Source organism: Chaetomium strumarium (genome assembly GCF_033439665.1).
Source record: "Chaetomium strumarium strain CBS 333.67 chromosome Unknown B0T15scaffold_4, whole genome shotgun sequence".
In the NCBI taxonomy this organism is placed as follows: domain Eukaryota; kingdom Fungi; phylum Ascomycota; class Sordariomycetes; order Sordariales; family Chaetomiaceae; genus Chaetomium; species Chaetomium strumarium.
Genome location: NW_026944432.1, coordinates 1,975,949 through 1,997,817, shown reverse-complemented (window position 1 = coordinate 1,997,817; position 21,869 = coordinate 1,975,949). Strand labels below are relative to the sequence as shown.

Here is a 21,869-nt window from a genome sequence, read left to right as displayed (position 1 = left end):
GTCTGGGGTATCACATCCGTTTATGTAATTCAAATGGATTTGATTTACTATATACTTTTCATCTATTTCATAGTAAGGCAGACTTCATAGCAGCTCTTGACCTTGCACACGAGGCAATGGTCATAGGACGACAGCTTCCTACCATACTGTGGACAAGAGCATCAGTTATGTCTCAATATTCCTAGCCAACCAACCATATATGGAGGCGTCTGTGCTGCCTCGATGGTTATCTGATAATATGATTGGAATCGTACGTCTCAGAGCAACACACAAGGCGAACCAGAATCTTCCCACTCCCATCGGCTGTGTAACTCCGACGAGCAAGCCACATTTAACCCGGTCTCGCGGCTTGGACCCCCGATTAGTGTAGACTGCCGACCTGCCATTTTATCCGCTTTCCGTAAAGACGATACAAGGTTCTTCGACGCTCTCCGGGTGGCGTGCCGCGTTTCTGTTCTTGAACGCAAACGAGTTCATTAGCCTCGGGCCGCGGAGCCTCCAAAATGGCGATCAAGTGTCTGTGTTCCGCTGAGTGGAGATGGGCCCTGGCTGCTGAGGCCTGTCGAGCACGATGTGTACGAGTTCGTGGGCGAATGGTATGTCCACGGGATAATGGACGGAGAAGTCCAGATGCCACCAGATAGTCTGACGGAAGTCGTTTTGATCTAGGGAAAGCGAGAGTGAAGCACCGAATGAAGGTGCTCTTACTAGACCTGATAATCCCCTGTGTTTTTGGCGGCACGGGTGTCTATCCCATGGACTTGACCTCTCTGAAGCCGACCTGTTCACACCCAGCGACCCTGATTACGCCAGATGAAGATGAAGACATCACTGTATTTGTGCCCCAATGCAAGGCACTTGTGGCAGTGAGATTAGAGAGGCGGAGCGAAACCAAGACGTGAGTTCCCTTTCCTAGAATCTGAATGCATATATACCCCACGACCGCCGGGCGATCCTCCACGGCACAAGTCGGCAAGCAATCCCCTAGTAAGCACGACAACTCCTCACCTTGGCGAACGCCGCATCCCTGAACCGCTCAAGGGCCGAGCCCGCTCAAGCCAGTCAAGCAGCGGCCGCCCGTGCCGTGACATCGGCCTGACGAACCATCTCCTCCAGCTTGTCCTGGACATCCGCAAAGATATTGATCGCCTGCACCAGCTTGGTCTCGCTCCTCCCCCCATCAGACCTGGTGAAGGCCATCCGCCAGAGACTCTCGTCCTTGACGAGGGTGTCGAGTACGGCAGCTCGGTTTTCGGCCCCCAACTGAGCGGTACCCGCCGCCGGCCCACCTCCAGCTGCACCTACAGCAGTCTTGACAACCTGCCCAATAGAGGCACGCCCCGCCCACCCAGCAGCGGGCGTGGCAGCGAGCTCGGCGAGCAGGACTGGCGAGACGGTGATGTGGTGCAGACCCGCCAGTTGCATGACTTCGTCGATGGATGTCAGAGAGGCGGCCATGACCTGCGTGGTATTATTCATCCGGGAGTCCAGATACTGCTGCGCCGCGCCGCAGAACGCAAGGGCTGGGTTAGTGTCGACGTAGCTGTGCCGCCCGCCGCGTTAGTCAGCTTATGGTATCAGCGACGCGGCATCATCTGCTTCTCCTGCACGGATGAGGCGAGAAACGATAGAGAAGAGGTACTACTATACCCGGGATCAAAGTGTACCCGCAGCTCGTTCACGTAGGGAGCGATGTACCGACATCCCGCGTCAGCTGCCAGGGCGGTCTGCTCGAGGGAAAACATGATGGTCGCGAGGGTGGCGATGCCCTTCCTCTGGAGTTCGCGGCATGCCTGTAGCCCTTCCCACGTGGACGGGATCTTGATGCAGACACGGCTGGTGTCGAAGTCGGGAGCGAGCTGCTTGAAGTGGGAGACGATTCCTGGCAGCATGTTAACAGGCGAGAGGGACGAAAGGCAATGGCCCCTTTTCGACTCACTCTCGGCGTTCTTGACGGTTGTGGCAGTCGAATAGGCCAGCTTCGGGTTGGTCTGCACATGAAGGTAGCCGGTCGTGTGAGGAGCGATCCGGAGGGACAGGCCGACCATCTGTTCTACGGTGTTGGTAACTTGGTTCTCTCAACTGAGCATCCGATTTCGTAGGGAGCAGTCACGTACCATCAGCTCGACTGCCAGCTCCTCGAGTGTCGCATCTGTCTGCTTGCCAAACAACCAGTGGGCAACCTGGACCGACTCGGCAATCACCTGCTGGTAAAGAGGGAGCCCATTACTGTCAACCTTGCTCAACTCGGCGAATGCGATGGCCTGGTGTGCCAATGGTGAGTCAGCTCGAGATACCTGGCTAAGTATGCTTTATGACTGTACTAGCCTGGTTTGATGTGCAGTCAACAAACGGACCTAACTCCGCGGCCACTGTTGGGAATTGGTGAGTTCCAGCCTCCAGGTTATTGACATGCGGATGACCCAACGTCGAAATGAAACAACTCGCCTTCCGCATCCAAAGTGTCACAGTCAACGGCGTTCAGCGACCGCAGGTGGTCCAAAAGGTTGTCCATCTCAGATGTTGTCATCGGTATAATCCAAGCTAAAGGCTTCGTACGGATAGACCTGCTTAATGACGCCTGATGTTTGGGCTCACGCAGGACAACCTGACACAAGCCATGATGATGTCTTCCGGCAGCATGCCTTCCACGGTCCCGGTGGAGCTCATCCGGCCTATTGGGACGACAAGGGAAGACAGAAATGCGGGGGACCGAGTGGGGCCGCACGGCCGGGTCTGGCTACCGGTCGGAGATGCCAAATCGGGAACTTTAAAGGTAAGGTACTGTCAGTAGGGGCCTAGGGGGCAGGCCAGGTGGCTGGTGTCCATTATCCTGCACGCAGGACCACCTAAAGTGAATGCTTTATACGTCAGACAACTAGCTCTCTTGGGCACGTTCCAAGTAAACGCCCGAATCCGAGACAGGATGGCATTGTCTCGAAGGGCAGCCGATTCGAGAAGGGCAAGATACGTGGGTAAGCTCTCAACCCACTCCTATGCACCTGCTTTGGTTGCTACGTAGCTGCGGTCAGATCGACCTTTTTAGGGGGCCTGGGGGGCCCAACGAGCACTACCTGCCCGTGTTACACTGACCGGCCCGGCCGCATCTAGCGGTCTTAGGGCTGCATCTAGCATGCAAGCCGCCCACGACGGAGGCAGCTTGACATCAGCCGCTACCGAGCCATCGGCCGGCTTTCTCTTATGCTCAGGTACAAGTCCTTCGGCATTGGTCAAGAACCATCACGCCTTTACGATGGCAGGTCGAGAGCGCGCGGGTGCTGAAACCTGACAGTTAAAGTGGCGTCTTGAGCAACTTGGAAAGGTGATGATGCTATTGGCCGTCTCGACAATCCTGTGGAACCTGGTTAGTGGGTGATGGAATCAATATCGGCAACAGCCCGCTCATAGGCGCTTGGAGGCACCAGAGACCGATGATGAAAGCACCTGCGGCCATGCCCGCGTGGTGTCGCGACGCGGTGTTACCCGAGCGGTTGCGATGTCAGCCGAGTGCAGCAGTTTGGTGTCGGTTGCCTGATCAAGGAGAATTGCTTCCATTCAGTTTGGTGCGGCCCGCCGAGTCCCAAGTCACCCACTCTGTTGCTAACGCCACAGTTGACCCTAGGATAAAAGCCACCGCTCCAGCCACAAAAGCCTAGATTTTGAGCTTTGGTCTTCGCGCGCTTGAGCGACTTCGTCAAGCGAGGATGCCCGAAGCCAATTGACCAACGACGATGGCGATGCCGCCTGGCACCTAAAGTACGATGCGGCCGCCGATACGAAATTTGCGACCGTGGCCGGGCGTTTTGGGGGACCTCTGCTGGCAATGCACGCAGCGCGCATTGCGCCAGGCCAGCGGGCCGTCGAGGCCCGCGAGGCCGTTCTCGAAATCGGCACTTCTGCACGACCTTGCTGCCGGCGGCGCCACTGCCGCCGTCCGTCCCCAGCGGTTTAGGCCGGGCTACTTTCTCTCCAACAACCTTCTCACTCGCGCCAATGGCTCGCCCCCAACCTCGCCAGGCACGGATGGAGGTGCTTCGTCCGCCGGTGCGCAATTCTCAGCAACCACTGCCGACATTCCGGCCGACAACTCCCTCCTCCCGCACCGCCGGCGACAAGCCGCAAGGCGAAATGCCGCGACCAATGCCACCGAGCAATCCGCACCAAACAGCACCGCTACCTCACCAACCTCAACCCCTACCAACTCCATGGCGGCTTCTCTACCTCGCAACGCCTCCTCCCGTCTAGCCGACGAAGCGGCTCGCGCACCCGCCAACTCCCTGCGGCGCACGCTGTCGGCCCTCCTGTCGCTCTCCAAACCCCGACTCACCGTCCTCGTCGTCCTGTCCGCCATGGTTCCCTACGCACTCTACCCGGTTCCGGCCTTCCTCTCCTCCCCAGCGCTCGCCTCGGCAGCCGACATCCCCTCGCTCTCGCCGCTGACCCTCCTCTTCCTCACGACGGGCACCACGCTGTGCTCGGCCTCGGCCAACGCGCTCAACATGCTGTACGAGCCCGACACGGACGCCAAGATGAGCCGCACCAGGGCGCGCCCGCTGGTGCGCAAGCTGTTGAGCACCCGCGCGGCGGTGCTGTTTGCGATCGGGTGCGGCGTTGCGGGGACTGCCGCGCTGTACTTGGGAGTCAACCCCACCGTCTCGTTCCTCGGCGCGGCGAATATCTTGCTCTATGCCGGCGCATACACGCCGCTGAAGCGCATCTCGGCCGTGAATACCTGGGTCGGCGCCATCGTGGGCGGGATCCCGCCGCTCATGGGCTGGGCTGCCGCCGCGGGGGAGAGCGCCACGGGCGAGGGGACCTGGCGGGAGTTGCTGTTTGCGAGCGACGGGTCGAGCTTGGGCGGCTGGCTATTCGCCGGGCTGTTATTTGCCTGGCAGTTTCCGCATTTCATGCCGCTCTCTTGGGGCATCCGGGAGGAGTACAAGGCGGCTGGGCTAAGGATGCTGTGTTGGGTGAATCCGGCGAGGAACGCGAGGGTCGCGTTGCGGTACAGCATCGTCTTCGTCCCGCTATGCTTGGGGCTGTGTGCGGCCGGGGTAACCGAATGGAGCTTTGCCGTCACCAGTCTGCCGGCGAATCTGTGGTTGATACGGGAGGCTGTCAAGTTCTGGCGATATGAGGGCCACAAAGGCAGCGCGAGGAGTCTGTTCTGGGCCAGCGTCTGGCATTTGCCGGTTATCATGGTGCTGGCGCTTGCCCAGAAGAAAGGGATGTGGTCTCGGGTGTGGAGGAGCGTGGCCGGTGAGCCTGATGATGAGGATGATTTTGATGAGGAAGATCCGGAGTTCGTGGAGGCCGGGTCCGGGGCCGGATCCGGAATTGTGGGGCTCGCCGGTGCACCCCGGAGGTAATCTCGGCCGCAGTCTCCGGCCGGTGTAACAATGAAGCGACCAATGGATAGCTGGATCCATGTAGTCCTACAAGACTTTTTCAACTTTGTCCACACACTGATCTGACTCGCCCCCCTGTCCGACCGCCTTGGCCCAGCTGCACGTCATCGAGTTCAATAAGCACTCTATCTGTCTATCTGTCTCGGCACTCAACAGACCCCATTGTTGGCTCTGATGTTGGTCAGATCTAGTGTAGATTTGGCAATATCCCACGTGTTGTGGAGCATAACTCCATAGGAGATTCCAAATCGCATTCCGGATTGTTTGCTCCTGGATCGAATTGTCGTCTGCCTTGGACATCCATGTCCACAGATCGCGATCCAACGTTGCAACCGGCGATCCACCAGATCCCCCCGGCTTGGCGTTGCAACTCTCACCCCTTGCTTCTCTCAACATCAGGAATCCCGGCAAGATCTTCTTTCCCCGCAATCTCATTGTGATCCGGACCGGTGGGTAGGACGACGGAGTTTCCCATAGAGTCACATGCAAGTCACAGAGTATGAAGTAGTGATACGAATGGCTGGCCGCCTCCCGCCAATGCCCCCTTCCCGCTAACGAGACGCCGTCCCCATACTTTTTCCTAATGTACATTGCACAACGGGGCGGAGCAGTAAGCAGTTGAAGTCCACAATCCACTGTAGCCTTACAATCTCGTGGAGATCGAAATCCTGCAAACACCACTAGATTTACCCCAGAGAACAAAAAGATCCAGTTCATCAGGCACGCTTATGTAACGTATCATGATTAAAACAACTTCAGTTCTGTGCCGCCGCCGCTGCGGCGAAGTTAGCTTGACCTGACGCGCCAACCTCCTACCAACGCCGAGCAGCAATGCTGTGACCGACACCTTGCATCTTGAATCCGTCAGCCATACTTCCCAACGACCGCGATGCCAATGCTGATGCTGACTGGTCGAGAGACATCTACTAACAGGTAATGCTGTGAGGGGAAAGTGGTGAGCTGACTAAGGTAGCAGATTACCCTCAACCACACACATGAAGCGCCCGGACCCATCTCTATAGCCCATGTATGTAGGACGTGGAATAATGACTAAGACCGTGGTGAAAAGAGCAAAGGAGACATAGGACGCACACACACGAAAAGTGAGATGAGAGAGACTTGAGAAATGCGGAATGCCATAGAATAAAGCGATCTGCGGCGCAAAAAGCCGGTGCTGTTTCGGGCCCGGGTTCCGCAGACAGTCTGCCAACCACCGGTAGCGGACCGTAAACAAAAACCTGTTTTTGAGAGAGGAAAAAGGAAACACACAATGCACGCCCCCAACTCCAAATGCCTCCCTTGTTGTTGTCCTAAGAACGCCGTGCCTGCCAAGACCGCCCAACCCAGACACCAAGTTCCCCAACGCCGTTTTTGCTCCGCCCCCACCATTGTCGCGATCAGTTAGATCCTTGCCTCAGCCTCAGCCTCGTAACATGACATGAAAGAACAAAGGAAAAAGGTGATTATAGATGAGTAGGTCGAGGATAGAAAGAAAAAATTGGAAAAGAAAAAGGGAAGGAGCGTGATGCATGTCATGGCCAGACACAGAGACAGAAACACAAAACGAAAGAAAAGTAAAACGTCATTAGCTGCCCTGTCCCCGATTAATGAGGGAATCGATCCCCATGTCCCCGACACTAGGCAGTCTCCCACCGTGGCCCATGTATGGACTCGTCCCTTGACTCCCGCCGGCACTCTGCTGTGACGCACCAGTGGTGTACCCCCCCGCCGTCCCCGTGCTTGACACGCTGTTGCTGTACCCGTGCCCGTGATGCTGCTGTGGGTGCCCGTAACCCCCATATTGATACCCTGCCGCCGCAGCCTGAGAGTGGTGTGGATGGTGCATGTTCGCATACGCCGCGTGGCCAGCCGACGCGGCCGAGCCCTGGCTGCCGCCAGGTGTGGAGTGCGGACCGGTGGTGGAGCCGCCTGTCTCCGGGGAGCTGTAAGATTGGTCTGCGACATCTACGTCGTCGACTGGGGTGAGGCAGCCAAGGGCGCCGTCGGGATCGTCGTAGGCGGTGAGAGGTCGGCCGGACTCGAGGCGCTCGCGGCGGGCGAAGGCGCGGGCATGGGATTGGATGTTCTTAAGGCCGTTGGACATGCACTGGACGGGCAAAGGGAGGTTAGTCGGAACAGAGGGGACAGGAGGCAGGGTAAAGAAGCACACCTGCATCTCGACAACATTCCACTTCTCGCCACACCTCGACGCAAGAGGTTGCCAGATCTCCTTCCGCATGCTCATATACTCCTTGCATAGCCGCTCGAGTTTGCGGTTGTCAAAGTCGTTTTGGCCACGGCGCTCCATCAGCCTCTCGTGTCTCTTCCGGCATGCGTTGCCCGTCTTGCCCGGGAAGGCTTCCCTCTGGATCTGGTTCCAGTTCTTGCCCATCGCCCGCAGCGCCAACAGTGTTTGGTCGTCCTCCTGATTCCATGCGCCCGAAGATGCCCTGTGTTGTGTCGGTAGTGCTCCACCCACCGGTCCACCCATCGCGGTGCCGGCCGTCGGCATGGGCAGAGGGGCGACTGTGTTCACTGCATATGGGTCGTATCCCGGCATCGGTATCCCGCCGGCGCCGGTTGTGGACAGATCGCCATAGAACCCGGACAGCTGCCGGGGGTTCTGGTAGTAGGCCATGGTGGGAATGTTCGGACCGAGAGATACGGGGATCTGTTGTTGGTAATGCTGGTGTTGGCTTGGTGCCCGTGTCAGGTCGGGCATGATACGGAGATGCCCTCTTCAGCCGGCGCCCTGTCCTTGGAGGGGTATTGGGCCGGCGAGTATCGGGTCAAAGGTAGGTGTGAGGTCGAAGGGGATACGATGTTTCGTATCAAACAATAGGGCTGGCTAGCAACCAGCAAAGACGGAAAGTGAGAACAGATACGAGAGACCCAAGGAAACCAAGGAAATCTAGGAAAAGGAAAAGAGCACAAAAAGAGAAAAGATGGCGAACGGGTCGCGAGCAGGTTGGTCAAAGGGCGAGGACTGAGAGACTGGCTAGAGGCCGGCCGGAAAGAGCAGGAAGGGCGGTCGACTTATAGTATCCCCCGGCTGCGATGGAGACCTGGGCAGAAACAATAAGACGAGATCGGTCAAGGGCCGGCTTTGCGGGTCCTAGATCTGCGCGGAGGTACCAGAGTATGACAGTAGAGATGTATGCAAGACCGGGGTAGCAGATCTGAAACAAGGGTATAGCTGCAGAGAGAGGTTGCTTGATGAAACTAAGCATGTGTTTTTAAATGACCTCATAGAACGGCCAGCGGCCTTTGCTAGTGGCTGGTGGGTTTCGGGTTGGCGTCTGTTTGAAGACGGGCGGCTATGAGAGTCGGCCATCTCGGGTGGATGTGCCCAGAGGGCGGTTAATAGATGATGGACCCTGGGGTCCGCCGGCGACAAGGGGGGGGCTTGACGGGACAAGGGTCGGGTCTGGTTACCGGCAAATGTTGCGTCTGGGGAGACGACGAGAGTGAATGTAAGAGATACAGAGATCTCAACTCGTAACGGCCGTGCCAGTTGGAGTCTTGCTTAGAGTATGGCGCGGTACGTACTGTGCCGTGACCTCGCCAGATGGTGGCGCTGCGCAGTCGACACAAGTACCACGGAACGGCACCGCGGATCTCAGCAAAATCCAAAGACCCAATGCGGAAACATCTGCTGTGGAGCAGAGGAAGCGGACCATGTCAAAAAATAGCACAGACAATCAATCCCGCTCGGGATGTTAGCCGCCAGCCTTGCGCAGAGCTCCGAGCCTCGTCTTGCGGCACTTCGGCCACCAATGCCAACCAAGCTTAAAAAGCCTTCAATGCCCACCACTGATAAGCTCTGCTGGCCTTAGCGCAGACAGATTACCTCGGAACTGACAGATCTTGGACGTGAATCCAGAGCAGGCCGGCAAATGCAACATTGCCCTCGACAACGGCCGCTTGAGGAACCCCGTAAGCGTAAAAAATAGTGAGAACCTGCCAAACAGGCCGGGCGGCCGCTCAGCGGGTGATCGATGCATGACCCATTCTGCGACTGACGGTCCTGGAGACAAGGCCTACTGTGGCCCTCGCAGGAACCCCCGGAAACCCGACAGAATGGTATCCTTCCAGGGCGACGACATTGACGACAATCCACCCAAGCTCAAACACTGTAGGGAGAACGCGCTCTGCCGCGCGACAAACGCGGAGGCTAGCGTATCGCGGGTACGAATGTTAAGCGGGGAGGAATTGCAAGTACAGCCATGTTGCAGCGCTAAGGGAGGAAGCGTTGCACTCATACGGAAGAAAAAGGAAAGCTTTCGCGACAAACATTTGGTAGGTTGTTCATCGATGCGCGCTCTGTAGCCGCGGGATCGGTCGGCTCGGGCGATCACCGGCGGCAACAGGGAGTTGCAACCGGCCACTCGGCTTTGCTTCCCAACTCCACATGGCAGATGGCAATTGCGAAGTGCAGCTGTCGGTATCAGCCCTGAAACACGAGCTTGTTGGTTCCGTGGAAATTGAGAATGGTGCGGGATTGGCTGCGCTGCCGAAAGGAGGCTCAAAATTCAGCATCCGCAAATCTCAGAGTGCACTGTTAAGATGCTGAGGTCGGAAAATGGATACCTACTGTGCAAGCTCTCAGCACAGGCGCGCGTCAAATTCCTTGGAACATCGCGCTAACTTACCACGTTGGAGCCATCTGGAGCGGGACCGTTTCTGATTGGCCAATTTGACCGACAGCGTTTCAGGTGTTGACGCCGAAGATGATTGGCCAGAAATCACGGAGAGTATGTTGTGTAGGAACTCCTTATCAGCTTACTGCATAGATTCGGGGGCTGTAAGTTAGTGCACATAAGCGCTATTTTACCTTTTGCTTAGCTGCATCCAAGCCGTTTTCAGTGCCTCTTACATGTCAAATTGTTGTGCACATGTCTTCATGAAGATATTCACTCGCCGCAATCGAGTAATACCCACTCGTTCGTGACCAAAGCATATCCCCATGTATTGCTATCACGCATATGGCCTTGGCATACCTGGTGGGCGGCTCTTCCAGCGGCGTTACGGAGTATGGTCGAACCGTCGAAACGTCCATTTACAGTCTCAGCACGGCAGGAGTAACGACCCCATGAGACGCACGAACATCACCCAAGGACATAGGGTGATTGGCATCAAGAGGCAAGAGGCTAGCATGGAGCATCTGGTATATCGTTTTGGGTTTCAACACAGCCCTAAGCCTCCCGCACTCAGCCACAAGCTCAGATTCGGAATGTTAGCGGGTGTATCGTAGGTATGGCAGGTGGAGGCATATGCATAATGCGCGAACCCCAGACCGGATTTGGAGACCATTTGTTTCGAAACATTTCAGGCCTTTGATCGACCGGCTCCCGGCCAAGGCTGCATGTCTGGCCGATCTGTCGAACGAGTTAACTTTATTTACATATAGCGATTCCGAGTCCAAATCACCTTCGGCTGCCTACCCAAGCTGCCGGGTAGGCTGCCGAGGCTGTATCCCGGGCAGGTCCCGGAAGCCCCACCCAAAGCCCGGAACACTCGCCAAGCTCCGTTAGCGGTGCTCTCTGCGCCGCATCTTATCTGATAAGGACAACTGAAGATTTCACCTGAGAAAACGTTGGTTTGAGCCGTGCTTCAGGCCATCCTGTCAGACTTTTTCGGCCCGGAATTTCAAGGTTGAGTCACTTCGCTTCCCGGTTTTAATTAGATCCTACGGCCCGGTTGATACATGACCCAACCAACGCTCTGACTTCCCGTCAACCAAAGCAGAGCACATCGTTGTTGCTTTACGTCATTGTTTCGTGATTCATACCAGTCCCGGCGGCTTACCTGCTAATGCTACCAGTAGCGGCTAATGCCGCGTGCCATTGCTTGAAGGCCGAAAATGTGAGGAGCTGGTCACTGATGGTACCAAAGACCCGGGGTGGGGGAACCCGCCCGCAACAGCCCGGACCGGACGCGGTTCGTTTAACTGTCTCCACCAAGCCCCGGCCACCCGGGCGCCTGGACCCGGAGATCGGTGGGCACATGATTACCAGCTTTGCTTCATGCCACCTTCCCAACATCTGTCTTCAGGAATACAAACACTGGGAAGTCCCAACCAGACATGATTGACTTGCCCGGTACCTAGTATTCAACATGCACCGCATGCCGCTATGATGACACCCAGGCCTCTCCAAGAGCTCCCCGGTACTACGGTAGCGAGTGACGACCTTGGGCTGGGAGACGTCACATATGTAGTTCATGTTGGCCATACTCGGTGACCGACGTGAGATCTGACAGCTCGCGTATATCATCTGCAGATTTAGGGGACGGCGTTGGGGCACAACTGACACCCGCGAGGTTAGAAGCTGGGACCTAGAACTGCAGATTTGGAGGTTGGGGTCCGAAAATCAAGAAGATGACTGTGCCAATGCCTCCCCGTCTTTGCCGGGCCGGATATCTGCATTCGCGTGCTGTGCGACTATGGCGATGCACCTCTCATGACAGCCAAATGCACTGGAGTTGGTCCGGCTATTGGGCGTGATGCATTCGTATGCAGCCACGCCGCCATCAGGAGAGGGCTGCGCACGGGTCAGTCAGTCAGAACTCAGAAACTGTGCTAAAACATTCACAGTCTCCCTGACTGCGACTCTACCAAGAGTGTGCAGTGTCATCATGGTCTGTTCGCGTCAAGTCTCGACTCTCAATGCGCAAGCTCGAGGTGAATGGCCACGGCCCGATCCAGTTAGGTGATGTTTCGGGTTGCCACGTTTATTATAGCATACACACCAAGAGAAGCTGGCTGATGAGATTGTGAGAGTGCCAATCCGCCAAAATGGAGAAATGGTCCAAGCCACCAGTGACACCGCAAAGCGGCAGAATGCTTGAACGCCACCAAGTTGCACCAACGGTCTCCCGGCAAGGGGCAAAAAAGCTTGACTTCACTTGATGATTGACTCGTGTGCGGTGAGCGCAACGTCTCAACTCCACCTCCACCTCAACCCCCAGACCTTTCTCGTGAGGGGAAACAAAGCAACCCCGGGCTGCAAACATGGGGAAAAAAAAGTCGGGGTAAAGTTGTGCGGAGTGCGGAGGAGAGCGACGTGGACAAGAGATCGCGGATAACACTGTCATCAATTGATCTCTTGACATCGAACGAGAAGAAAAAGGCCCGATCATCCCCTCGGAGCGCGCCAATAGGCTGCTGGCGGGAAGAATGCAGCTCGCATTCAGGCTAAATGGTTAGAGTTGCGTTCGGCACCACACCCTGGACTGGAGGGGGCAAACCCTCAGCGAGCGCGCCTTGCCCATTCGAGGGCTAGCCGGATGCTTGTTCACGCTTGTTCAGGATGCGTCCGGCAATGGGTGCGGCTAAGGAGTCGGTTGACGGGCAGCGTTTGCTTGGCATGCGCTGGTTGTGGTGTTCGACGTTTTCCAGTGTTAGCGTGGCGATGACGGTGGCAGTTGATAAACCGTGAAGTTAGGTAGGTATGCTGTCTGCTGAGCAGTGTAAGCTACAGTATATGGGCGGTATACGGGTGGCGGAGTCCATGGGATAGACCTGCTCCCATCCCTGGCTGATGCTGATGCTGACCGTCCTGCAGAGTCAAGCCGGAGAGCGGCCGGGTAGCAAGGAGAACCGCCGAACATCAGCCTAGTGTAGGCTGCCTATACTAGCCCGGTCCACAAAACCATTCATCCGGGACGGTACTGTAGGACGACATGATTCTTGCTGCATGGCGGTGGTGTCTGGGGATGTGGGGTGCCCTTCCTTCTTCCCCATGGAGAACTCCCCAGTTGCGGAGCACCTGCCATGGCTGGCCCCCGACGTCCAGTGGGTAGGGACTTTGATAGGGACCGGGGAGGCAATAATATGTGGATATCTCCGGGCGATTCTAGGCTCATATGTCCGGTTCCGGGCAATTGGAGTAATGGGGCCATCGAGAGACGCAGGAGTGGATAGGATGGCACCGGATATTGGGTTGGATTGCGGGCTTCCCGGCTGCGTTGCCTTCTTCCGTTCATCCAGGCGCGTGGTAACAGGGGCCCAGGGGTCAATTCCAGGAAGCTAAGGTAAGGTAGGTATCTTGCCTCCCCGCATCTGCATACCGTACATAAGGTATATATTACTGCAGCTCCCCGGCATGCTCTTCGAGTTCTTGGCTTGACTTGCTCGCTTCTCTCTCTCACACACCTCTCCTCGCCATCCCATACCGATCCCGGCCCGCCGGATCGATACCCAACCTCAACGCAGACCTCTCACCCGAATCCACCCGGCAAAGGAAGACGTGAAACAACAAACGACAGCGACAATGGGTGCCGGAGGCGACGCCGGCACGGGCGCCTTCTACGATGCCGCACTGCACAGGCGGCAGGCGCTCATGGGCAAGAGCGGGCCCTCAGCCTTGATCAAGAACTTCCGCGTCTTCCGCATCGCCGCCTTTGCCTGTATCGGCGGTGTGCTGTACGGCTACAACCAGGGCATGTTCTCGGGTATTCTGGCCATGCCGTCCTTCAACAACCGTATGTGTTGCTCCCAGGTCTCTCTTTTCTCTTGGGGCGTCATCACTAATAAGGAGCTACTACCTAGACATGGGCGAGTACACGACGAACCAGACAAAGAAGGGGTGGCTGACAGCCATCTTGGAGCTCGGTGCTTGGCTGGGAACGTTGCTTTCGGGCTTCCTTGCCGAGACGCTGTCGAGAAAGTACGGCGTGCTGGTGGCTTGCACCGTGTTCATGGTCGGCGTGGTCGTCCAGGCGACTGCACAGATGAACGGACACAATGCCATTCTGGCGGGGCGGTTCGTGACCGGTATGGGCGTTGGGAGTCTTGCCATGATTGTCCCCCTCTACAACTCGGAGGTGGCGCCCCCTGAAGTACGCGGAGCGCTGGTGGCGACGCAGCAGTTGGCCATCACCTTTGGCATCATGATCAGCTTCTGGATCGACTAGTGAGTTTTTCTTTTACGAGGACCATTTACTCCGTCTGCACTAGTACCTTACTTACGAAAAACAAAACAGCGGCACCAACTACATTGGCGGCACCACCCCAGAGACGCAGTCCGACGCCGCGTGGCTGGTGCCCATCTGCCTGCAGCTCGCGCCGGCCATCATCCTGTTCGTCGGCATGATCTTCATGCCCTTCTCGCCGCGCTGGCTGATCCACCACGGACGCGAGGACGAGGCACGCGGGGTGCTGTCCCGGCTCCGCGGCCTGCCGGAAGACCACGAGCTGGTCGAGCTCGAGTTCCTCGAGATCAAGGCGCAGTCGCTGTTTGAGAAGCGCACCGTGTCCGAGCTGTTCCCCCACCTGCGCGAGCAGACGGCCTGGAACGTCTTCCGGCTGCAGTTTGTCGCCATCAAGAAACTGTTCCAGACCCGGGCCATGTTCAAGCGCGTCGTCGTTGCGACCGTGACCATGTTCTTCCAGCAGGTTAGTCAAAAGTCCGCAGCTGAATGAATGACAGCAAGAAAAAAGAAGAAGAAGAAGAACTAACACGAGAGACACATCCCCTCCTCCTAGTGGACGGGCATCAACGCGGTGCTGTACTACGCGCCCTCCATCTTCGAGCAGCTCGGCCTGGCCGAGAACACCATCTCGCTTCTCGCCACCGGCGTGGTGGGGATTGCCATGTTCCTCGCCACGATCCCGGCCGTGCTCTGGATCGACCGGGTCGGGCGCAAGCCGGTGCTCACCATCGGCGCCATCGGCATGGCCACGTGCCACATGATCATCGCCGTGATCGTGGCCAAGAACATCAACCAGTGGCACGACCACGCGGCGGCCGGCTGGGCCGCCGTGTGCATGGTCTGGCTGTTCGTCGTGCACTTTGGCTACTCGTGGGGCCCCTGCGCCTGGATCATCGTCGCCGAGATCTGGCCGCTCAGCACCCGCCCCTACGGCGTCGCCCTGGGCGCCTCGAGCAACTGGATGAACAACTTCATCGTCGGTCAGGTCACCCCGGACATGCTGGACGGCATCACCTACGGCACCTACATCCTGTTCGGCCTGCTGACCTATATGGGTGCCGCCTTCATCTGGTTCTTCGTGCCGGAGACGAAGCGGCTGACGCTTGAGGAGATGGTAAGCTCTTAAATTAAAATCTGGTTTCTCTATCATGTGATTGTGTTTGCCTGGGTGAAAGGTTAACTAACTAATGCGCTCAAACAGGATGTTGTCTTCGGCTCCGAGGGCACAGCGCAGGCCGACCTTGAGCGTATGGAGGAGATCAACGCTGAGATCGGCCTCACCCAGCTCCTCCGCGGTGACAGCGTGGTATCCACAACCGTTGGGGAAAAGAACCAGGTCGAGAGTACTGAAAAGGTCTGATGGATGCTACTAGGTACTAGTTGAGGATATTGACCATATACGGCAAGGAGTTTGACTCTGCCATTGTTGTGGATATCAGTGGTAAAGGAAATCAACAACCTCTCAGGGGGTGGAGAAGCTCGATACTACATACCATGCAAATGCCAGTTTGATGATTGACTAACCCATGCGGGTCACAATGTCCATGTGAAGGATGACATTGAGAGGCTCAATCACCTTGTGCGGCCACCCAAGCACGCTATCGTATTGTTCGACGGTAACAGTATTTAATACAGCGTCAACAGGAATGAAAGAATCATTATACACAAACAAGACTCTTGGGTATCCAGCCTTGTCTTGGCCAGACACGAACCCAATGGGAATCCGAACCTTATCCCCCTGAAACCTGACCATGATGTAGTAGGAGGTAAAAGCAAACTCTGACAAGCCATGCCCGGAGCATCAAACCAAACAGCCCGGTCTGTCTTGTCCTCGTCTTAGTCCAACGCCACCAGCTCCAACCACAAACCCCTCAGCCCCGCTCCAGCAAGCGAGGAACACGGAGGGGGGTATGATGGTTATGCAAAATGTTCCCATACAGAAAACCACCTAAGCAACGAAAAGCACTTTCATCTCCACACCATACTCGGTCTCGGCTTCACCATCCCAGACGAGGCCCCGCCACTGCCATTCCCGGTTCCACTACCGTTCGGCGCCGTGCCAGCAAAGCCAATAGTAACTCTCCTAGCCTTACCACTGACCCCAGCTAACTCGCCACCGGCCCCATGGCTGGACGACGGCGATGTGGGACTACTCCCCCTCTCCCTTTGCTTCTCCAGCCTGAGGCTACCCCCCATATTCATCCTCCTCGCCTGGCCCGGCGTCAGGGCGCCTCTCCCGACTGTACCGGCCCCACCCAGAACCGACGAGTCCCCCGCCTGAGGATGACTCGAAGGAGGCGAGCAAGCGATGGGCCTCGGCGGCGAGCGCCGCCGCTCGACACTACCTCTGCGGTGGCGGGAGATGCCATTGGCAGAGCTCGCTAGCGCCGACGGGCCCGAGTAGCTAGCCGAGGCGCGACGGTGGCCGCCCGGGTTCGAGCCGAGGGAGGAGATGCGCTTCGCGTTGGACGCGGCAGTTCCCGACATGAGCGACAGCCGGTCGCGGCGCTTGGCTAGCTGCAGGGCGGAGCGGATCTTAAGCGGGTCGATTTCCGAGTCGGAACCCGAGCCGTAGGACGAACGGGGAAGGCGAGACGCTGGGGAGGCGCGACGAGGAGGCTGGTTTTCGATCCCGTTCTCGCTGAGGGTAGAGAGCATGCTTGTCGTCGTCGGCTTGGGACTGCTGTGTGTCGCTGGAGGTGGCGAAAGCGAGTTAGTAGCTCGGCTAACTGGCACCGTTCGCAGCGGAGATGGGCGGTCTTCGTTATCTGAGGATCCGGCTAGGTTCAGAGACAGTGTCGGCGGCGCAATGGGTGAGCTACCAAGGGCGCCGTTGCTCGGCTGAGGAACCCGAGATTTGGATAAGAAGCCGGCTTGAAACCGGTTCGGCTTGCCGTGAGACAGGATTGATACGTCAGGGACTACGGGAGCTGGGCTAGAGTCCCGAGGAGAGTCCGTATGGTTCAGGTACGAGGGCACCGGCGGTCTGGTTGGAAGGGCCTCTTCCGGCGAGGGCTTCTCAGGCGAAGGAAACTTCTGCGGGGTCTTCTCGTAGTCCGCGAGAGTGCCCTGCTCGCTCTCGTCGTCACGCCAGCGCACCGAGTGCTTCTTTTTGACGGGTGTAAATGCCACGCTCTTACGTCCGAGCTTGCGGCGCCGTGGGGACGCCTTAACCGGCGAGGCAAGCGCCTGTTGCTGAACGGCAGAAAGGACGGGCGCGGGGATAGACTTTGGGTGCAGGCTAAGAGACTTCTTCCGCTTCGGGGTGCCACGCTTGGTTGGTGGGAACATTTCGACGGGCATCATGGAACCGTCGGGTTTGACGACGTGTGAGGCTGCCGAGTAGCCAGTTTCGAGGAGACGGCTGACCATCGCCTTGGCATGGGCGACCGCCTCTTCCTCGCTCATATTCAGCGTGTCGGAGAGGGAAGATAATATCTCGAACTGGGCCGTCAGCAGCACCTGCAGGACAGCCGCATCACCAGCCTTGTCCTGCTCCAGCACCTCTCTGTAGGCGTCCCGCATGAAGCTTGCTTTGAGCATCTCGGCTTCCCGGGCCAGCGTGTCCCGCTCAGAGCCATCAACGATGCCGTCGCCTGTCGGGAGCTGAGCGATGCTGTGGTTCAGCGCCGTATCCAAGGCGCGTTCCCAATTAGACCGCTCCAGCCTCTGGTGGAGGTGGTGTCTGCTGCTCTCCAGCTCCATCAGGATGCCGTGAGCGGTCTTCCGCATCGCTGCAAGGTTGCTCGGCATCGCCTCCTCGTCTCCCCGTGAATCGCAAACCGTGTCAAAGGCGGCAATCCAGGCAGAGAGCAGCCCAATTCGCCTCTCGATAGCCTTCAGCTTCTTCATCAGGTTGACCTTTTCCTGCCGCTCAGAAGCCGCATTCTCGTAGGCAGCGCGCAGCCGCATGATACCTTCCCGTACCACGCCGTCACGCTTATCCATCTGCTTCCGGAACTTGGCGAAGAAGGTCTTCTCGGCATCCTTCTGCTGGGCCTTGAGCTCGTTGATGATAGCCATTTGCTCGTCGATCTTGACCAGGAAATCCTTGACGTGGCGGTTGACATTAAAGACATTGCGCGTCACTTTAGTCTGGATATTCTTGGCCCGGTTGGCGTAGCGAAGGGTGTTCTGAGTTTCGTCGAAGTGCTCACTCGACGGGCTGACACAAACGATCATGACTGTCTTGCAGTTGCCCCCAAGAGAGAATTTGAGCAGGCGAGTCAGCTTGCTATTGCGGTACGGCACGTGGTTCCTCTTCCTCGGATCACACAGTGCATTGATGCAACTTCCCAGAGCGAGAAGCGACTTGTTGATGTTCGCGCCTTCCAGCAACCTCTCTCCCCGGTTCTTCGTGGCGCTGGCACGCTCGCTGCCGGCGAGGTCAATGATGCTCAGAGTGGCCATGGTGTGAGGCTCGTTGACGCTGGCATTGCGGTCCTTTTGGGCGACGTTGATCTGCAGCACCGCGTGGGACCGCGACGAGACCGCGTTGGCTGCAGTCGGCGACACAGTTCGGTACTCGTTGCCCTGCACAATCATGTCCATGACCTCCTGCACGTCCTTCGGGTGGTGGCTGGTAAGACCGGCGACCGTGACGGCCTGGTTTGAGTCCTCGCGCAACATGAGGCCCTGCTTGCTACCGCCGGGAACCAGCAAGTCGCGGATCGTCTCATTGTAGATCTCGAGGTACGAGAGCGAAACCTCGGTGACCTTCTCGTCACTGCGCTCCTGGATCTTCTCGAAGAGTTCCTGCATCGTGAGAAAGATAATACCCGGCTGCTGAGAGGTGCCGGTGATGGTGTGTGTCTTTCCGCAACCCGTGGCGCCGTATGCGAATACCGTGGCATTGTAGCCGTCGAGGATGCTATCCAGCAACCCTTTGGTAGTCCCCTCGTAAACGTCCATCTGCGTAGCATTCTGATCGAAGATACGGTCGAATGCGAAAACCTGGTCCTTGACTTTCTTGCCCGTGGGCACAACGGAGCGAGAGAACTTTTGGACGGGATTGTCTTCCGGCGGGTCGAAAACGCTGCGGCGAGTCAGCCCGGGGCAAAGGATGGTACCTAATCACAAGGAGCACGTACAGACACCTATCATCGACTACCTTGATGACTGATCGAAGTCCGCGCTGGTTCAGCTTGGGAGCGGGCGCCGCGGCTAGCGAGCCGTCGCCGAGGAAGAGTGGGTTGTCATCGGTCTTGATTCTGGTAACATGTCAGCTCGTGGTGATGGAGTTCGAAGCCGAGGCTGGCGCTTACAATTGGGCAGCCTCTCGGATGGTGAACGGCCGCACCCGAACTGTTGTTGCATGGAAGCAGTTAGGAGCATTGTCGCTACGCATCAGCTGTGGAGAGGTCTACTATACCAGCGACGGTGATTGAGGAAGCATTTGGGTCCATCGTGGCGGCTTCACGGCCGGTCACCCTCTGCGTGTGGGCGACCGATCAGTCAATAAATTGTCGAGTGAAGGTCAACAATCCAGGCTATCTCCGCCGTGCCGGTCAACAATTGGATACTGGGCGAAAGCAAAGTCGGAAGTCGGCTGCGGCGGCCGACTGGTGGAATGAACGGGCAATGTTGCTTCGGCTTCGAGAAGGAATCGCGATCGTATGGGTAAAAGGAAACCAAGGAAATGACGTTCGCGTCCTGAGATGGTTCTCCTGCCCGCAAATTCCTCGTCCTGGATTGGCGTGTTGACTGTTTTGGCGACTCCACCGCCGGTTTCCGCAGCGACCAAAAGGTGGATCCCCCTCGAGCAGAAACGACTGTGGGGGTTGACGTATTGAAGTTCGGAATGCATGTGTGATGGTTCGTACAGGTATCATACCGTGCATAACAAAGGAAAGTTTACGGCGCAATCAGCAGCAAGTGCGCTGCAACGGTAATAACCTATGGATGTGTGTATCGGCTTGTTTTATGTTTCTAATATACTCATACTTAGAGGGCGCCCAACGTCGGTACTTACACTTTCCGTAAGGATCTACGATAAGGTGCCCTATTACATATTACTACCGTACATACAATGTGGAACTCTGCTGCAACTGACGTGCAGCTGCGCTTCAGCCGCACTCGGGTGGGCCTCGCGTTCAAAACCCACTCGCCTAGGGATTTACCGGTATCGTGTTGGACGCATTAGCATCTGATGCAACATCAGCCTACATAAGGTAGGTAGATTCGCTGAGGCGCTCTTCTGCTTGATGAGATGTAAACATTGACCAAGCCTTGGATCTCTGCCGGGCGGGGAAGGTGGGCGAGCTGTCAAAAGTAGAATGTCACACATGCGATCTGGAAAGGGAAGGGCTATTCATCGCCCTAACCTTTTCACTGCTTGTATTATGTATGTATATGTACCAAGGTACCGTACTCATACCTTAAAAGTGGCAATGGAGCGAACCATCACGATCTTGACAGGGCAACTGGCAGTATGGGAGACCCTCAGGTACGGAGTATCTATATAGAATAATAGAAGCGGAGGAAACGTCTCCAGCGCTCATACTATTCCTGTTTCTAATGATAAGTACAGAACATCTAACCTAGTAGTACACACTACACAGCATAGATGCGAAATTACCAATACGTCTTGTTGTTAAGATCCTGGCTATGCAATGCTTGTATGCGTAGCTGCATTACCAGGTACTAGTAGTTTTCTCCATCAGACAAGCTCAGTAGGTAGGTAGGCTTGAGCCCTTCAGGTCGTCGTTTACTACTTACTACAGTAATATGATTTCTCCAAAGACCGTATATCTTCTTCTTTCCTTCTCTTACCGCCCTCCAGGGAGCGAAGACACATTTCAAGCTAAATTCGGAGAGGATCCGACGAGGAGTTATGAGCACACCTTTTAGGCTTTTTGGATTTCCCTTTCGGGGAACAATCCAGCGTTGGCCCCTTTACCGGCTTATTGACCGACGCACATATCCGTTTGCATACAGCAGCTTCGTCTTTGTTATAGTAGTTCTAGTCCGCAATGGGGTCCTGCAGGTCCCGAAACAAAGAACAATGCAGCGCTTGTTCAAAGGGAGGAGGCGCGGCTTAACTGGAATGCTCTGAGCTGCCACAGCTCACAAGCTAATTGATGTCTTTGTCTCCTAACACTGGATATGTCCATGATGGAGCTTCATTGCTGAAGCCTGCTCACACTTGTTCCCCAGCTCACTTTACGCGAGTTCTCTCTCTAGTAGCTGACCGTAATATCGTATTCAGGCCTACATTGATCCTCCTTTTCACTAACAGCATCACCGAGTGCAACACCAGCGCGACTACCTTAAACACCGTCCGCCATGTTCTCCTTCTGGCGCCGCGGCTCCAGCGCATCGAAGCGCGCCGCCGACTCGTCTCAAGCATCGCCGCCACAACGCGCCAAGCGGCGCCGCACCTCCTCCTCCTCCTCCTCCTCCTCCTCTTCTCCAGACAACAACAACACCCTCACTCTCACCCCTACAGCCCCGACAGCGCGCTGGAACCCGTCCATCCAACCGACCTCCCCAGAATTCACCGCCGTGCTGCAAGGCTTCACCGTCCTG

General features: G+C 56.8%; 5 protein-coding genes across 5 annotated transcripts; 2 read left to right on the top strand and 3 right to left on the bottom strand.

The window, feature by feature from the left end:
* Positions 1-1,062: 1,062 nt before the first annotated feature.
* On the bottom strand, positions 1,063-2,515 carry B0T15DRAFT_397241 (uncharacterized protein; the record flags this gene model as incomplete). Its single annotated transcript, XM_062864888.1, has 6 exons — positions 1,063-1,543; positions 1,651-1,882; positions 1,940-2,048; positions 2,118-2,264; positions 2,320-2,372; positions 2,413-2,515. 6 exons carry the CDS (start codon positions 2,513-2,515, stop codon positions 1,063-1,065), a joined length of 1,125 nt encoding a protein of 374 aa, XP_062721415.1.
* Positions 2,516-3,496: 981 nt separating this feature from the next.
* B0T15DRAFT_204124 (UbiA prenyltransferase family-domain-containing protein) lies at positions 3,497-5,463 on the top strand. The gene is made up of 2 exons (XM_062862609.1): positions 3,497-3,563; positions 3,623-5,463. The coding sequence occupies exon 2, from the start codon at positions 3,762-3,764 to the stop codon at positions 5,367-5,369; it is 1,608 nt and encodes a 535-aa protein (XP_062721414.1). The 5' UTR covers positions 3,497-3,563; positions 3,623-3,761; the 3' UTR covers positions 5,370-5,463.
* A 1,530-nt stretch (positions 5,464-6,993) lies between these two features.
* B0T15DRAFT_396222 (uncharacterized protein) lies at positions 6,994-8,046 on the bottom strand (the record flags this gene model as incomplete). The annotated part of the gene is made up of 2 exons (XM_062864823.1): positions 6,994-7,515; positions 7,579-8,046. 2 exons carry the CDS (start codon positions 8,044-8,046, stop codon positions 6,994-6,996), a joined length of 990 nt encoding a protein of 329 aa, XP_062721413.1.
* Positions 8,047-13,561: 5,515 nt separating this feature from the next.
* B0T15DRAFT_203927 (putative hexose transport-related protein) lies at positions 13,562-15,782 on the top strand. Its single transcript, XM_062862607.1, has 5 exons — positions 13,562-13,892; positions 13,960-14,323; positions 14,394-14,805; positions 14,896-15,456; positions 15,544-15,782. The coding sequence occupies exons 1-5, from the start codon at positions 13,682-13,684 to the stop codon at positions 15,700-15,702; spliced, it is 1,707 nt and encodes a 568-aa protein (XP_062721412.1). The 5' UTR covers positions 13,562-13,681; the 3' UTR covers positions 15,703-15,782.
* Positions 15,783-16,202: 420 nt separating this feature from the next.
* B0T15DRAFT_203932 (P-loop containing nucleoside triphosphate hydrolase protein) lies at positions 16,203-19,873 on the bottom strand. The gene is made up of 4 exons (XM_062862608.1): positions 19,714-19,873; positions 19,607-19,646; positions 19,433-19,552; positions 16,203-19,377 (listed from the first exon to the last, which is right to left on the bottom strand). The coding sequence occupies exons 1-4, from the start codon at positions 19,745-19,747 to the stop codon at positions 16,311-16,313; spliced, it is 3,261 nt and encodes a 1,086-aa protein (XP_062721411.1). The 5' UTR covers positions 19,748-19,873; the 3' UTR covers positions 16,203-16,310.
* Positions 19,874-21,869: the final 1,996 nt, after the last annotated feature.

Coding starts and splice junctions, on each gene's coding strand:
- B0T15DRAFT_204124 (XM_062862609.1), top strand. CDS start 3,762: ATGCGGCCGCCGATACGAAATTTGCGACCGTGGCCGGGCGTTTTGGGG.
- B0T15DRAFT_203932 (XM_062862608.1), bottom strand. CDS start 19,747: ATGGACCCAAATGCTTCCTCAATCACCGTCGCTG. Junction 19,647..19,713: donor TTCCTCAATCACCGTCGCTG/GTATAGTAGACC, acceptor ATGCAACAACAG/TTCGGGTGCGGCCGTTCACC. Junction 19,553..19,606: donor ATCCGAGAGGCTGCCCAATT/GTAAGCGCCAGC, acceptor ACATGTTACCAG/AATCAAGACCGATGACAACC.
- B0T15DRAFT_203927 (XM_062862607.1), top strand. CDS start 13,682: ATGGGTGCCGGAGGCGACGCCGGCACGGGCGCCTTCTACGATGCCGCA. Junction 14,324..14,393: donor ATCAGCTTCTGGATCGACTA/GTGAGTTTTTCT, acceptor AAAACAAAACAG/CGGCACCAACTACATTGGCG. Junction 15,457..15,543: donor GGCTGACGCTTGAGGAGATG/GTAAGCTCTTAA, acceptor GCGCTCAAACAG/GATGTTGTCTTCGGCTCCGA.